The sequence below is a fragment of the Ascaphus truei genome, chromosome 3 (genome assembly GCF_040206685.1).
Source record: "Ascaphus truei isolate aAscTru1 chromosome 3, aAscTru1.hap1, whole genome shotgun sequence".
Classification (NCBI taxonomy): Eukaryota; Metazoa; Chordata; class Amphibia; order Anura; family Ascaphidae; genus Ascaphus; species Ascaphus truei.
The window spans coordinates 67,415,955-67,431,100 of record NC_134485.1 but is presented as its reverse complement, the minus strand read 5'-3'; the positions used below and the strand labels follow the sequence as shown (position 1 = coordinate 67,431,100).

Genomic DNA, 15,146 nt, shown 5'->3' with positions numbered 1-15,146 from the left:
TATATATGTTGTGGTTATTTTGGTGGTTCAATAGGAGTTTCTTAGTGTCCAGTATGTTTGGCTTTACTAATGACTAAGGTAACCAAGGGGCTAACCCCAACCAGCCCCCACGTGGGTAGCCTAACCTAATCACCCACCCCAAGTTAATGGCAGTGCTTTACTAGCCACTAACGTAACCAAGGGGGATAAGTAGTGTTTTTTATTTATTGTTGTAACCCCTTTAATGTCTGTGGTATACGTTGGTAACCACAGACATCAAAAGGGTTAATGTTATTTCTACTATAGGGTTCTCTAAAAAATAGTTATTACAAAAGCCTATGATAGTCATATTATTAAAGCAATGCAGTGGTTATTATTAAGGGCTGCGTTAATTCCCGCATCTTTAGTTTGTTTAAAATATTGCACCTAGTAAATTATTACAGCAATGTTGATGTATCCCATCTTAAAATTGCATGATAAGATGCATTTTTTTTTACCGGGTGCAACATTAACTCAATTTTAACGGAGTAACACCTCTTTATTTGGCCGTACCTAAGTATATGAGGTTGGGGCCTGAATCCGTTTACTATAGAAACCATCACTCTTGAGTGGGATCAGTAATAAGGGGGACACCACAGCAGTTTACATATACCAGTTTTATAAATAAGAGGAAAGGGTATAATACACAACACAATTACTAACACTCCAGAACTACCCAGTGCTGCGCACGTGTTGGTGAGTGTTTGAGTCACTGAACCCAGTCTCCCAGTCCTGGGTGAGCAGGCAGTACTATGTGATACATGTATCTCATTGGCGCTCCTATGTTGATATATCATTTGCAGGCCTGTGCTTTTATAAAGACATATTTAGTGTGGTACCAGTTTCTCTGGTGGCAGAGGGATTCCCTTCTTCACTTTAATTGTATGTCTCCTGAACTGTTTTGCTGCCTCTCGACTCGGGCAATGATCAGCTCCTCTGGTCTCTCATCTTTGCTGCCAGCTTCTCACTGCTCTACTTCACTGTGCTCTCCTTCATGGTGCTGTCGCTCAACACTCAGTCAGCTCTCTATGAGGCACATGCAGGTTCCTATATGTAGGATGGCATCTGCCTGCACCCTCACTGTCTCAGCTCCATACAGCTCTTACTCAGCCCCTCTCCAACTGCCACCAATTGTCATTCCACTGGCTAAGCACAGTCACATGGTCCAGTGGAATAAAATTCTTAAAGGGGCCATGTACTATGCTGCTTGCAGACACAGGGGGTTACAGATGTAATCGGGCCTTAGAGTCAGGTAAGAGGTGGCTTTAAAGCTTGTAATTTTCCTTGTACAGTACTTGCCTAACATCTCAATTTCATATAATTACCCTGAGCCCTTGTCTCCAGTTTAACTATTATATTGACTATACAACAATGTTTTGAACCCAGCTTTTGGACCTGTGAAAGACATTCAAATGTATGATTCTGTTGTCTTTGCTGTAATTTGTGCTTTACCTTGAAGGGTTTTTGGTACTTTTTTAACCAGCAGAACCTTAGTGTACAGTATCTTTTTACTAAAGAGTTGATTTTTTTTTAACACTGATAGCAGTTGAAGCATTTGATAAAACATTAGACTATTAATTTAAGGCTGGTTGTTAAGTGTTATCAAATGAGTAGTATGTATGTATGTATATACAACCCCGTTATAGCGCAAACCGCTACAATGCAGATCCACTTATAACGCGGTCTGAGAGGGGCACCCAATTTAAAAACATCTACAAGGATTTTTTTAAAAATTTGTATATAACATTCAATGCTTTATTGCTAACGGACAGACATACATACACATACACATACACACACCCTCCCCCCTACACCGTGAAGGAATTGAATCCCTGGTACTTCATGTTCTAGTGCAAGTCTCTAACTGCTACCCCACAGGGTTGCGTGATGGATCTGACTCTATAAAAAAAACTTAACATCTACTGCACAGTGAAGTCCATCACCACATGAGAATATACCTTCCACACAACCATAGGGTTGTATAAGGAGGATAGCCTTCCATCCACACTGTGGTGTAATGATTAGAGCAAGGGACTGGTATATGACACGATTGAGGGTTCAAATCCCCGGCAGTACTGCACTCAAGAAAAAGTTTATTGTGGATCTATTCACTTTTGGGCTGTCAATGTCAGAGAAGGGTCATGTGACTCTCCTCTATGCTCGAAAGTCAAATTGAAATGTCTCCCCAAGCATCAAGTTTGGGAGAGTATACGTAAGCGCCGCGCAGCAAGTACATGGAGGCAGCCTGATGAAGCAGGGAGAGGAGAGAGCTGCAGATGCCAGGTAAGTCTTCATGGAACCGCTGCCATTTCGCGATCCCGGTTACAACGCGATCCCGCTTATAACGCAGTCTCATTATGTGGACCCGAGCACCGCGTTATAACAGGGTTCAGAGAAATATATATATATATATATACAGCAGAACCCGTTATAACACGGCGCTTGGGGTCCACATAATGAGACTGCGTTATAATCAGGATTGCAAAAAAAATGGCCGCCACCATCAGGACTTACACAGAGCACGGTACAGGGGATCCGACACCACAGAAGTTACATATAATAAGAATCTATATTATTTTGTTCTTTTACTATAACCACATCTGTGGTTTTTTTGTATATATTTCTTTTTGTGGATACGGAAAAAGAAGCTACCCTGGAACTATATATTATTTATAATTTGAGTCCAACATAGAATGGCACCAATTTAAAGGTCAGTTCAAAGTTGGGCAGCAGCCGGGACAAGATCTTCAGGAATAGTTGAAAGCTGAAGCCTACAGAGTTGAACGGTTTCAGGATAAATATGCTGCATTGTGCAAGGAAATAAATATTTTTTTTCTTTACTTCAAAATTTCAAATACTGCCAAAACCATCAATAACACTAATGGAAAGCCTTCAGCATGTGCTCTCCTGGCACTGATCACAACACACTTAATAAAATATAACAACAACTAAACTGACCAAAGAACCGGAGTAATACTGTATGTGGTCAGTGTCCGAACACAAAGTATCAGGTGATGTTGCAACGCCGTGTTTTAAACTAATGTTAAAAAATACCAAATAGTGGCAAGATAGTGCACTAGGTTACTTTGAAAATGGTTTCAATATTTTTGTTTGTTTCCAGTTAATAAATGTTCTGTTGTATCTCACTGTTGTATCTCTTGATGAAAATCAGAAGGGTTTTATGACTTTTTACCAAGAATTCATACTAGGTGATCAAAATGGTCTTTACATGTGAACAAAACACCCAGTCAAATTAGGAAATATTTACACACACGTTTGCTGATTTAGAGAGAAAGAGCCATTAAATGCATTCATTCATTCATTCATATAGAATAGATGCATTAAATTAAAATGATGCAATATACCAATAATGTCTGCCCAGTGTACGTCTGTGTTGCCCCAAAGGTGGACAGCCTGATGGGGCTCCCCAAGAACTGCTTTGTGGAATGTCAACCCCACCCACTGGAATGTTAATGAGCCAAGAGGACACAAATAACTTTTTGTTCACAGCTGCAACAGATTCAATCTCAACCACCTCATTGTACGTCTTCCTTGCCCCAAAGGCGGACAGCCTGATGGAGCTCCCCAAAAACTGCTCCCCTCAGCACAGGACCAGCATGCTAAGGGTTAACATGTGCTTGTACTTTGTGGAACATCAACCCCACCCACTGGATTGCTAATGAGCCAAGAGGACACAAAGAACTTTTAGATCACAGCTGCAACAGATTCAATCTCAACCACCCCAGTGTACATCTGCATTGCCCCAAAGGCAGATAGCCTTTGGCGCAGCCGAAGAGCAGCCAAAAAGTGTGAGCCATTTGCTGTCATTCGCTGTTGTTTGGTGATGTTAAAGTGATATTAAAGCTGCTCTATTTCAATCTGAAACTCACAAGCCCTTTATCCCCTGTACCCAATTTTCCAACTCAATCTGTCCATGAAATTTCTGTGAATTCACTGTATAATCCTGTTCTTTTAATAGAACTTTTTAATGTAACCATGTATTTTCTTATAACTCTGTGCCCAGGATATACTTGAAAGCGAGAGGTAACTCTCAATGTATTACTTCCTAGAAAACATTTTTATAAATAAATAAAAAATGTTTTTAGCAGATACGATAGTGTGTGTGTGTGTGTGTGTGTGTGTGTGTCAAGCAGGCTCTCCCATCAGTGCAGGAGAAGCCCATGGTGAGTCGGGGGAGGATCTCACCCTTTCTGGAGAAGCCGGGATGTTTTAGCTTCTCTGTCGGTGTCGCCCGGAGCCAGCCCCTCTCTGCCCCCAAACCCCCGGCAGAGGTACAGGGGTTGGGGGGGGGGGGGGGGGTGTTATTATAATTTGCCAAAAGAAAAAAATCCTAAAAGGTGCATGACATAACAACATTGCAGTTATTTTAATTGACAAAGAACAATAAAAAACTCAAATGCATTGCTGTTTTATAAAATAAATACAATATTACTGTACTTTAAAAACAGATTATAAGTAGAAGTATTTTCAAATCGTTTAGAAAGTCTGCCAATCTTTCCTTTTCTTTCAATTACAACAGGGACAGGTACAGTAGTCATTGCATTGATTTGTTGGAACTATTGCAACTAGATTTTTTGAATGCAGACTTGGGGTGAGTTAAGTTGTGTTATATCTATAACTTTGAGTTTACAATATCAACAACAAGGTGTCAGTCATTTGCCTTAAATTAACACAACAATCCATAAATCCTGCTGATATTACATTCTTTCTGTTTTATCCTTTCAGAAGAAGAGATTGCCCCGATTCCGAAAAATCTTCAAGTAACATTGAGAGCAGCATTTTTGAATGTAATGTGGGATTGCAACATAACAGAGGAGATGCAGAAATATGAATATTATATCAAGATACATCACAATCTCAATCAACTTAAGGTAAGGCTTCATCAGATATCTTGCACATCTATCCCTTCATTTATATAATAAAATACATTTTTGGCCATCATCTCAGTCATGTGTAAAGTATGAAAATGAACCCTATTGGCCAACTAGGCAACAAAATAAGGGTTATTCATTGAAGTGTTGATCGAAGCACTATTTTGCAGGAACTCCTATTGACTTGAGTGGGTTATTCCGTGTGATAGTTCCCAATCAGCAGTATCACAGTTTAATGAACCCCCATAATGCTTTTTAATGTATTGTGTCATTTTCTTTGCTAATAGGTATCCTGTAATCAGTCAAACTTGCCAAAAATAGGATAATGTAACAAAATATTCTTAAATATTATTTTTGTCTTAAACGTAAATGGTGGATATGTGTCAATGTAAGAAAGTGGATATGTGTCAATGTAAGAAAGTGCAAATGCAAGCTTGTTTTTACACATTGCTCCATTTTTGCTCCATGTCAAATATAAGAAAGCGCTTCTTACATTTGACACAAATTGTAAGTCAGAAAAGTTTTTAGCCAAAATTGTTAGAAAAAAATAGCAACTTAATTTTTTGTTTCATGTTTGATCGAATTTACGAAGTGAAAGTAATCAAAAAGCCATTGCCATTTATTATTCAGCATTAATCAAACTTGCCACAAACATTTGTATAGAACTTCTTCACCTAATCGAATTAGGTGGTTCGCCAAGTTCGGCTTAGCGCACAAAACTTTTTCACGTCTCTTCTATTGAGGACAGAGACAACCATCATTCAGCACTTTGTAGAGAGCTTAATGAGAAACATTCTCATCCTCACAGCAAACTGTCACTAACTCAGTGAGTTACTGTATTTCCCCAACAATCCTACTATTTCTCCCCAAAGTCAAGTGAGATGCCATCAGGAGATCAGAATTCAGCTGCTCACAATTGTTTGTTGTTTACTGTTAACCATTCTAACAAAAGACTATTGTTATGTGAGTGTTACTGTTTCTACATAAAGCCTTACAGTGCTGCTCTGCACACTAGAAAACAAGATTGTAACATGATGATCACTCCCTTCACATACCCATTGATGTAAAAGTCAGTCAATTTTACCTTGGTGTAAATATCTCTGTCCGGCAATGGGTGTCAATGTAAAAATCTTGATTACCAAGCTTCTTAATTTGGGCGCAGATGAAAAACAATAAAAAAAATGCACACACATATACCTGTAGTTTAGAACATATTTTATTGATGACTGCAGCAACAAAATATGTTGTCACGGAATATGGGGCAGCGCTACTCCCCCACCTTTTATATTCAGTCTTTAGAAAGATGTAGCCAGCCAGGATAGAACCTTGATCCCAATTCACCGACTAGCGGGTAATTTCTAGGGGCAATGAGACCTCTTCAAACGCTAAGGACACAGGACTCCCAGAAGTCCCGCTTTGCGCACACAAAGGTTTTCAATTAAAAAATGTTATATTGTAAACTTAACTAACTTGGTGGGGAGCCCTCAAGCACATGGACTACAATCGGTCAAACAAGCAGGCTATTAAACTGCATGGGGTCGCGCGGCGCCAGCGGAGCACTCTGGAGCATGCCGTTTCAGCCATGGGGATCTAAATGGCCATGAAAGGCCTTTTCACCTGATCGGTACCTGCCATCCTCCCCTCCTGCACGTGTGTTGGATCACTAACGTATGGCCAGGTGGGTTGTTCAGGTGGCCATACTGCTGTTCAGGCAGGCAGCTTGATGTAACCGCCGAGGGGCAAAACAGTCACTGTGGCCAGAAAGGACCCTCAGCCACTGAATAAAAGGTTTCTCAGGCAGAAAGTGCCCACTCAGAGAGGATGGAGTGGACAGATGCAGGTGCATGAGTGACTGCCAAGAGGAGAGGGGAGCCTTCTGTTGGTGGGGTAGAATAGGAGGAGTTCTGAGGGGGGTTTAAGTGAGGCCAAGGGGCAGCTGGGGTTCCATATTTCCCATTACAAATATAAACAAATGTTCCAGCACTCACTGGCTCTACCGTGTAAATAAGAATCAACTGGGAGTAATGTCCAAAAAAGAAGTAAATTTAATGCATACACAAGAAAAAATACAACTTGGAGTGATGTCCCACATGATATCCACCAGCAGGAGTGAGAAAGTGACACATTGCTGACAAGGATCAGACGGTTTGATTTAGCTATATACTGCTATAACATTTGTAACTCTTGCTGCTTATGGACTGCGTTGAGCTGCTGCTCCAATTTTCTGCTTTGCCTATTATCTTTGTTTGTGGGTTAGGGCTGGACATTTGTTGGGGAAAGAGGGATAAGGGAAGTACCTGATGGTCCCTTTGGACCCAAGGGAACGGGCCTGAAGAAGAGGTATCCACCTCGAAACGTTGCCCCTCTACTATACCCTCCCCCTATTGTGTTTGTTCCCCCCACACTGTGTCTTTTGTCTTTTTTTCACTCCCTTACCATGTGTTCTTTCCCCATACTGCGTACACCCTAGAGGCATTTTTTTCCATTGTGGGACATCACTCCAAGTTATTGTTTTCTTGTGTATGCATTAAATTTACTTCTTTTTTGGACATTACTCCCAGTTGATTCTTATTTACACGGTTGAGCTAGTGAGTGCTGGAACATTTGTTTATATTTGTATATAACTATAGGGGAATTAGGGTCCCATAGGTTCCTGTTGCACCCTGCACTAAGTTAATTATCATCCTTTGGTTGAGTGCTGTCTTTAACTTTTTGTTTATCATATTTCCCATTAGTTCCCTTCCATCACATAGGTGCTTGTAAATTGGTTTGTATCTTTCATTTCAGATCTTTGAGTAAACAAAGCAGTAACTTTAATAGTGCTTAAGTTCTTCAGGGCATGCACTATTTCATGATGCTTTTTATTCACAGGCTGCGTAAAACTGACATAGTTGCAAATATTGTTTGTTTTTAAGCTTTGTAATATGGTATTAAAATGTGGTTATTGTAAAGTTAATAGTAAAGTTCGCTTTGGGAAACATTGATTCTATCAGCAAAGTAATTTCAACCCAATTCAGCTCTAAAGAATATTTTTGATAAAAATATTGAACCTTTCCAGGGAGATGAACTCAAAAATTTCTTTAACACATAAGATGCCTAACACAGTGAAACATACTGTATATTGCAATGTTGGCTACCCTTGCTGAAATTGCTGAGCTTTGTTCTCTCTGCTTCACTTGCCTGTAGCATCGGCTTTACTTTACTTCCCTAGAAGGCCTAAAGATATCACCTGATATATAGACAGTTTGCTATCCAAGTCTGCCCTCTATTGCTCAAAGTCCTCATTGAAATGCATTTATTTAGATATTTTCATAGGGGGCTCATTGTTCATGTTATCCTGTCTGCGATGAGATTCAGCAGAACCTATCTTTCTCATGTACAGTACTTGAAAGGAAAGAGTGCTGCTCTTTTCTTTGTATACTGTATATGCAAACAGGAAACTGAAATTATATTGATGCCTGCCCTTAAATATACATATTTTAGTGGTATCATGTGTTTTTAATCCAGAAAGAATACTTTGGCCCATATTTACTAAGCATGGCTTTTCCAGTGCCGGAAGAAACCTCCCGGCCCAGTCAGGTGAATGGCCTGTAATGTGTTTTCCGGTGCTGAAAGTCATTTCATGTAATATTGCAGCACTCCTTAATAAACATTACCCTTTATCTCTTTTTCTCTTGGCATTCCCTACATTGAAGCCCATATGTAACAGTATGTAGCGGTGTGCCATAAGACATCTTCTAGAGCCAGAATACGCTGTACGGCCTATTCACTTCTATTTGCCATTTGATGTCTTACAGTACTGGATGGTGTCTTAAGGAATAACACTGCTTAGTAAATATGGGCTTGCAGGCTTTGTACATTTTCTTAAAGTGTTCTTCTGGGAAGTGATACAATGGTGACCCATATGAATTTAAGCATCTGTGTCCCAAATAATTGGTCACTGACACTATATACTGTACAGTGGTAAAACGTAGTGGTCCAATGCCTGATTTAAAAAAAAAAAAAAGATCTACCTTTATTAACTATTGCTGCAAAGATTAGTTTTTTCAAAGCAATAAGTGCTGCAAATTTAGAAAGAGCAAGATACTGTACTTTTTAAAATAAATCAATTTTATTTTAAAAGAAGTTTCTAAAAAAAAAAAAAAACAGTGATACTCTGGGTGTCAGCATATAAAAGTAGTGGTACCCATACACCCTAGTATTATTGACCACTGACTTCATACAGGAAGTCTTTTATTGTTTTACTTATGCATCATACTTAGAAAGACACAGGATGAGTGAGATAAATACCTATTCAAGTCAATGGGATTTTCTGTGTGGCAGTGCCGCATCTGCACTATCGCATTTTATTGAAGAAACCCCACAGGGTCAGCACTCTGTTAAGCAAAACATCAAACCAAGCAATAACATTAGAGATTGGCGCAAATATGGCGTGTCTTCTCAGTCACAGATATTCACGGCTTGGGTTTACAAAGTGACATTAGCTACATCTGTATGCAATACCACCAACCGCCGCCGCACATTCATTTGCAAATGTTGTAACATTCAATTACACAGAAGAGAGTCAGAAAAAATAATAATCATGCCCTGGATCTTGCATATTACATTAGTACGATGTGGCAGGGTTCCTTTTCCTGCTGCACACACCAGTACGGTTATGCATTGTGCCTCTAAAACGTACAAGTCCATATGTTCCTAACTATTATAAATTGAACGGATCCACTAATCAAAGACCAGTTATTGAAACCTTAATGTTTCTTTATATGGTTACTTCATGTTACATGTTTGGGTTACATGATGTAACCAAATGAAGAAACTTTTTTTTTTTCAGAATTGCCCCATTGCCTTTTCTCTAGATTTTAGAAAATATCATTGGCCTTTTAAACTTCTATAACACATATGTATCAAGGCAAATGTGGTGCACTGCTCGGGCAAGGGATCTGCAACTTACGTATCAGAGAAAATGTCACATTGAAAACAATATGTTTTTTTGTTTTTTTAATCAAGTTGGGCCTACTGTATGTACAGTACTAAGAGCATCTATTATTATTATTTTTAATTGTGTTAAAATGTCTGTGCTAAAAACGTTATAAAAAGTGTGTTATATGTATGATGGCTTCAGGCACACGACACATTATTCATTGTCTGAAATAAATGTTGACACGTCACCTGGTGTTGCATACCTGATTGATAGGATTCAAATTGAAACAGAATGATGTGTATTTTTTATTTACTCATCGTTAGTAAACATAAATAATTTGAGTGATATTATTTATAATAGCCATACTATACAAATAATACATTTTATTAACCTATATAAAACTGTTAAAATCTGGGTTGCGTAAAATAAATTGTTGGTTGATGCTGTACAGAGCAACTTCTAACACCATTATCCAACATTTTACGGTTTACGCTAAGTTGAACCTGGCAGATGATCTTGATGCACTTTATCCTTTTTATGGCAGTACAGAAAAATTCTTATTTTAGCGCGTACTAATAACATCTGTACACCTAGCGCTGTCCCTTTCTGGGCGCCAGATGAAATACAAAAAATAAATAATGCATGCTGATGGCGCAGATTGAGAAATTTCAGATTCATACCAAGGGATAAGAAGTTCCAAAGGACCCCAATTACTGCACTCAATACTAAGTATTAGTATATATGGACCTAAATGGTCCCTCAGATAATATTTGGATGGCAATCTAAATAGATCACTAGGACCAGCTAAAAAGACAATAATAAAAAATAATAAAAACTGCATGCTGATGGCGCAGATTGAGAAATTTCAGATTCATACCAAGGCATACAAGTGCAATTTAAACAGATTTCCACTCACCAATTTTGTAACCAAAAAGCGGTTTGCAATGCTTAGTAAACAGGCCCCCATAGGGCAACTGTTTTGTTGCCCCAGAGTTGCACAACTTTTGCCTTAACACATGGGGGCAGATTCATCAAGCGCCGGTGCAGTTAGCGCACACAACATGTCATTAACTTGAAAAGGAGTTAATGCCGGATCGGGTGTGCAAAACATCTGACCCATAGACCACCTATGTCGCTTCTGATTTGTTTAGCTAAAACCGAGCAATAGTTCAAAAGAGAAGCTTCCTTTTGTATGATTTATTATGTATGTTGGTATGCTGTGAAATATTTATATATCTACAGTAATCTAGCCTGACCTGTTCTGATATTTTCCCAGATTACAGTATCAAGTAATTCAGCATGTTTTAAAGCAGGGGTCTCAAACTCTATCCTCAAGGGCCACCAACAGCCAGCTTTAATGGAAGTGATAGCCATAAAACCTGCCCTGTTGGTAGCCCTTGATGACTCCGTTTGAGACACCTGGTTTAAAGTATTTTAATAGTTTTTTTGTTGTTGTTTGTTTTAAGACTTGTTTAAACTCTTTTAAGTTCCTGGTAAGCAGGTCATAGTTTTGGTGAATTTGGTGAAATGTGGCACATTGTAAATGGCTCTACTAAAAAATATATTAATATTCTTATGAACATGAAATGATTGTATAATTATTCTACCATTTCAGTTAGAGAAATGTTTCAGTGAAATTAAAACTAACTACCTGCGTCGTGAGTTACATAACGGAGTGTCTGTGGATATTGTAACAAAAAGATCTAAAACTGTGAATAATACGTGGAAAAAAAAGACATTCTTCCATGAAGGTAAAAAAATGTGTTAATAGAAATGTGGACCATTATAAATAAATTACCTGAAAAATCAATGCTATATTTTCACACATTTAGATATGTTTGTGATACCATTACAGGTAGTTTTAAATGTCACATTTGCATACTGCTGCGGCACCTCCTATACTCCTACTTACCCGTAAAAATGCGGGGATGTTCTCCGTTTCTCACGGAGTTTCCCGCGCGGCGGCCGCATCATCAGACAAGCGCTAATGGCGCTTATCATTGAAAGCGCCCACGGCGCGGGAAAACAGCAGAAAAACGCTGCATCTGCTCGCGTTTTTAAAAAGCCCGCGGTGGCGGTCGCAGGAGGTTAAAGGCGGTCGCCACTGTATATTCTTTGTCCTGCAATACTTGATTACAAAACATGCAGATTTTTTTTATTGTTCCAACAATCATTGTGAAATGAACAGTGTAAGCCCCTAATTTAATACACAATGGTAGTAGATACTGTATGATACTGTAAATGCGTTTTAGGAAATGCAGTAAGTTTTACTTAAAAAATGCTTTAGAGAAACTAATAGGACTAATACTGAGGAATAATCTACAAGTAATACATTGGGATGATGTTTTTGCAGGGAAAAATGTAGAAGATAAATGGGCAGTCTTTAAAACATTGTTAGAAAAGCACAGTCATCAATGTATACCCTTGGGTAATAAGTACAAGCAGTTATCGGTTATCCAACGGAATCCGTTCTGGAAGTAGCGTTGGATAGTGAAACCGTTGTAAAGTGAGTCTCATGTTAATCAGTGGCGGTGAGTGTTGGATAACGCATTCAGGCATCGGATAGCACATTCTGACATCGAAAAACGGTCCATTAGGTTTTATTATAAAGCGCTGGATATGCCATTCGTTGTAAAGTGAAACGTTGGATAGCGAGGACTACCTGTATAAAAGAAATAAGTCAAAACCAATGTGGCTAAATAAACAGGTAGCGGAGGAAATGGAAAAGAAGAGGCAGGCATTTAGATTTTTAAGTCAGAAGAGATTGAGGCATCGTATCAGAATTATAAGGAATGTAACAAAAATTGCAAAAGGGCAATCAATTTCGCAAAAATGGATAATGAAAAAAGTATTGCAATAGAAAGTAAGATCAACTCTAAAAAGTTCTTTAAGTACCATAATAACAAAAAAATGATAAAAGAAAATATAGGACCCTTTCAGTGTGAGATGGGCAGGCAGATTATTGGAGATAAGGAAAAAGCAGAGGTATTAAACAAATTCTTTGCCTCTGTGTTAACAAGGGAAGAATCAATTACAATAGTAGTGCCACAGGAGGAAGCCACAACCTCCATATTAATGAACAATTGGTTAACTGAGGAAGAATTTCATAGGTGGCTTGAAAAAATTAGAGTAAATAAGGCACCTGGCCCCGATGGCATACATCCAAGAGTTCTCAAGGAGTTAAGTTCAGTAATAGCCAAACCATTACATTCAATATTCAAGGACTCCATTTCCACAGGCGCTGTACCACAAGATTAGCGTAAAGCAGATGTGGTGCCTATATTTAAAAAGGAGCTACAGTAGATCACAACCGGGGAATTACAGAGCTGTAAGCCTGACTTCAACAGTGGGGAAACTACTTAAAGGTTTATTACGGGATAATATTCAGGAATACCTAATAGAAAACAAAATTATTAGTAATAGTCAGCATGGATTTATGAAGCTAGATCATGCCAAACTAACCTTATTTGTTTCTCTGAGGATGTAAGTAGGAATTTAGACCAGGGTAATGCAGTTGATGTGGTCTACCAAGATTTTGTAAAGACTTTTGATACGGTTCCACACAAGAGGTTGGTGTACAAAATAAAGCAAATTGGAGTCAGTAAAAATATATGCACCTGAATTGAAAACTGATTGAAGGATAGACAACAGAGGGTTGTCATAAATGGAACTTTTTCAGGTTGGGCTAAGGTTGTGAGTGGAGTACCCCAGGGATCGGTACTGGGACCCCTGCTTTTTAACTTGTTTATTAATGACCTTGAGGTTGGCATCGAGAGCAAAGTCTCCATCTTTGCTGATGATACTAAATTCTGTAAGGTAGTATAATCAGAGCATGATGTAATTTCTCTCCATAAATACTTGGAGAGACTGGAAACTTGGACAGGTAAATGGCAGATGAGATTTAATACAGATAAATGTAAGGTTATGCATTTGGGAAGCAAGATTAAACAGACGACATACAAATTAAATGGAGATAAACTGGGGGAATCCTTGATGGAGAAGGATTTAGGAGTGCTTGTAGACAGCAGGCTTAGCAATAGTGCCCAAAGTCATGCAGTAGCTGCAAAGGCAAACACGATCTTATCTTGCATTAAACGTGCAATGGATGGAAGGGAAGTAAACATTATTATGCCCCTTTACAAAGCATTAGTAAGACCACATCCTGAATGTGGAGTACAATTTTGGGCACCACACCTTAGAAAATACATTATGGAACTAGATAGAGTGAAGAAAAGAGCCACCAAATGAATAAAGGGGATGGACATTCTAACTTATGAGGAGAAGCTAGCTAAATTAGATTTATTTACATTAGAAAAGAGGCGTCTAAGAGAGGATATGATAACTATATACAAATATATTTAGGGACAATACAAGGAGCTTTCAAAAGAACTATTAATATCACGGGCAGTACAAAGGACTCTGGGCCATCCCTTAAGGTTGGAGGAAAGGAAATTTCACCAGCAACAAAGGAAAGGGTTCTTTACAGTAAGGGCAGTTAACATGTGGAATTCATTACCCACGGAGACTTTGATGGCAGATACAATAGATTTGTTCAAATAAAGGTTGGACATCTTTTTAGAAAGGAAAGTTATACAGGGATATACCAAATAAGTATAGATGGGAAGAATGTTGATCCAGGGAGAAATCAGATTGCCAATTCTTGGATTCAATAAGGAATGTATTTTTCCCCTTATGAGATATCATTAGATGATATGTCTCTGGGGTTTTTGTTTGCCTTCCTCTGAATCAATAAGTAAGTATAGATATAGGATAAAGTATCTGTTGTCTAAATTTAGCATAGGTTGAATTTTATGGACGCATGTCTTTTTTCAACCTCATCTACTATTAACTATGTACTGTAACTATGTAATAGAATGGCGATTTGACAGTAACCTTGTGAAAGGAGGTATCAAGTCATTGGGGTCTATTTATTACAATTAGGAGGAAATGTAGCAAATGTCTACCAAATACAAATATTAAAGTATTTAAAGTAATAGTAGTTTTAACTGTGATATATTGGGAAAAAATATTTATTTATTTTTGCCTTTGCTTCAGTTTTGGAATTGGGAGATTATGATAAATAGCCTCTACTAACCCTTGAATTGGCCTAAGGTGGTTTTTGGCACCAGAAGGTGTTTTATGGAAACTGTAGCACCAGTTAGTAAATATGGGCCTAAATCCCTGATATGCCATGCATGTTTCTGAACTAACTCAAATTTAAAGTGTGCTATTTGTGTTGTGATACATAAAAACCATGCCTTGCTTGCGGCTAGGTAAATTTACAGGTAATTTACATTAAAATGCATTTCACGTTA

General features: G+C 38.4%; 1 protein-coding gene across 6 annotated transcripts in view; it reads left to right on the top strand.

The window, feature by feature from the left end:
- The window catches only part of LOC142491541 (interleukin-5 receptor subunit alpha-like), a 64,746-nt gene that overhangs the window by 19,363 nt on the left and 30,237 nt on the right, over nucleotides 1-15,146 (top strand). For all 6 annotated transcript variants that reach the window (XM_075594260.1, XM_075594257.1, XM_075594256.1 and 3 more), the window contains 2 exons: nucleotides 4,765-4,910; nucleotides 11,447-11,582. In XM_075594260.1, coding sequence (XP_075450375.1) covers nucleotides 4,830-4,910; nucleotides 11,447-11,582 — 217 coding nt within the window. In that variant the 5' untranslated portion in view covers nucleotides 4,765-4,829. The remainder of the gene's footprint in view (nucleotides 1-4,764; nucleotides 4,911-11,446; nucleotides 11,583-15,146) is intronic.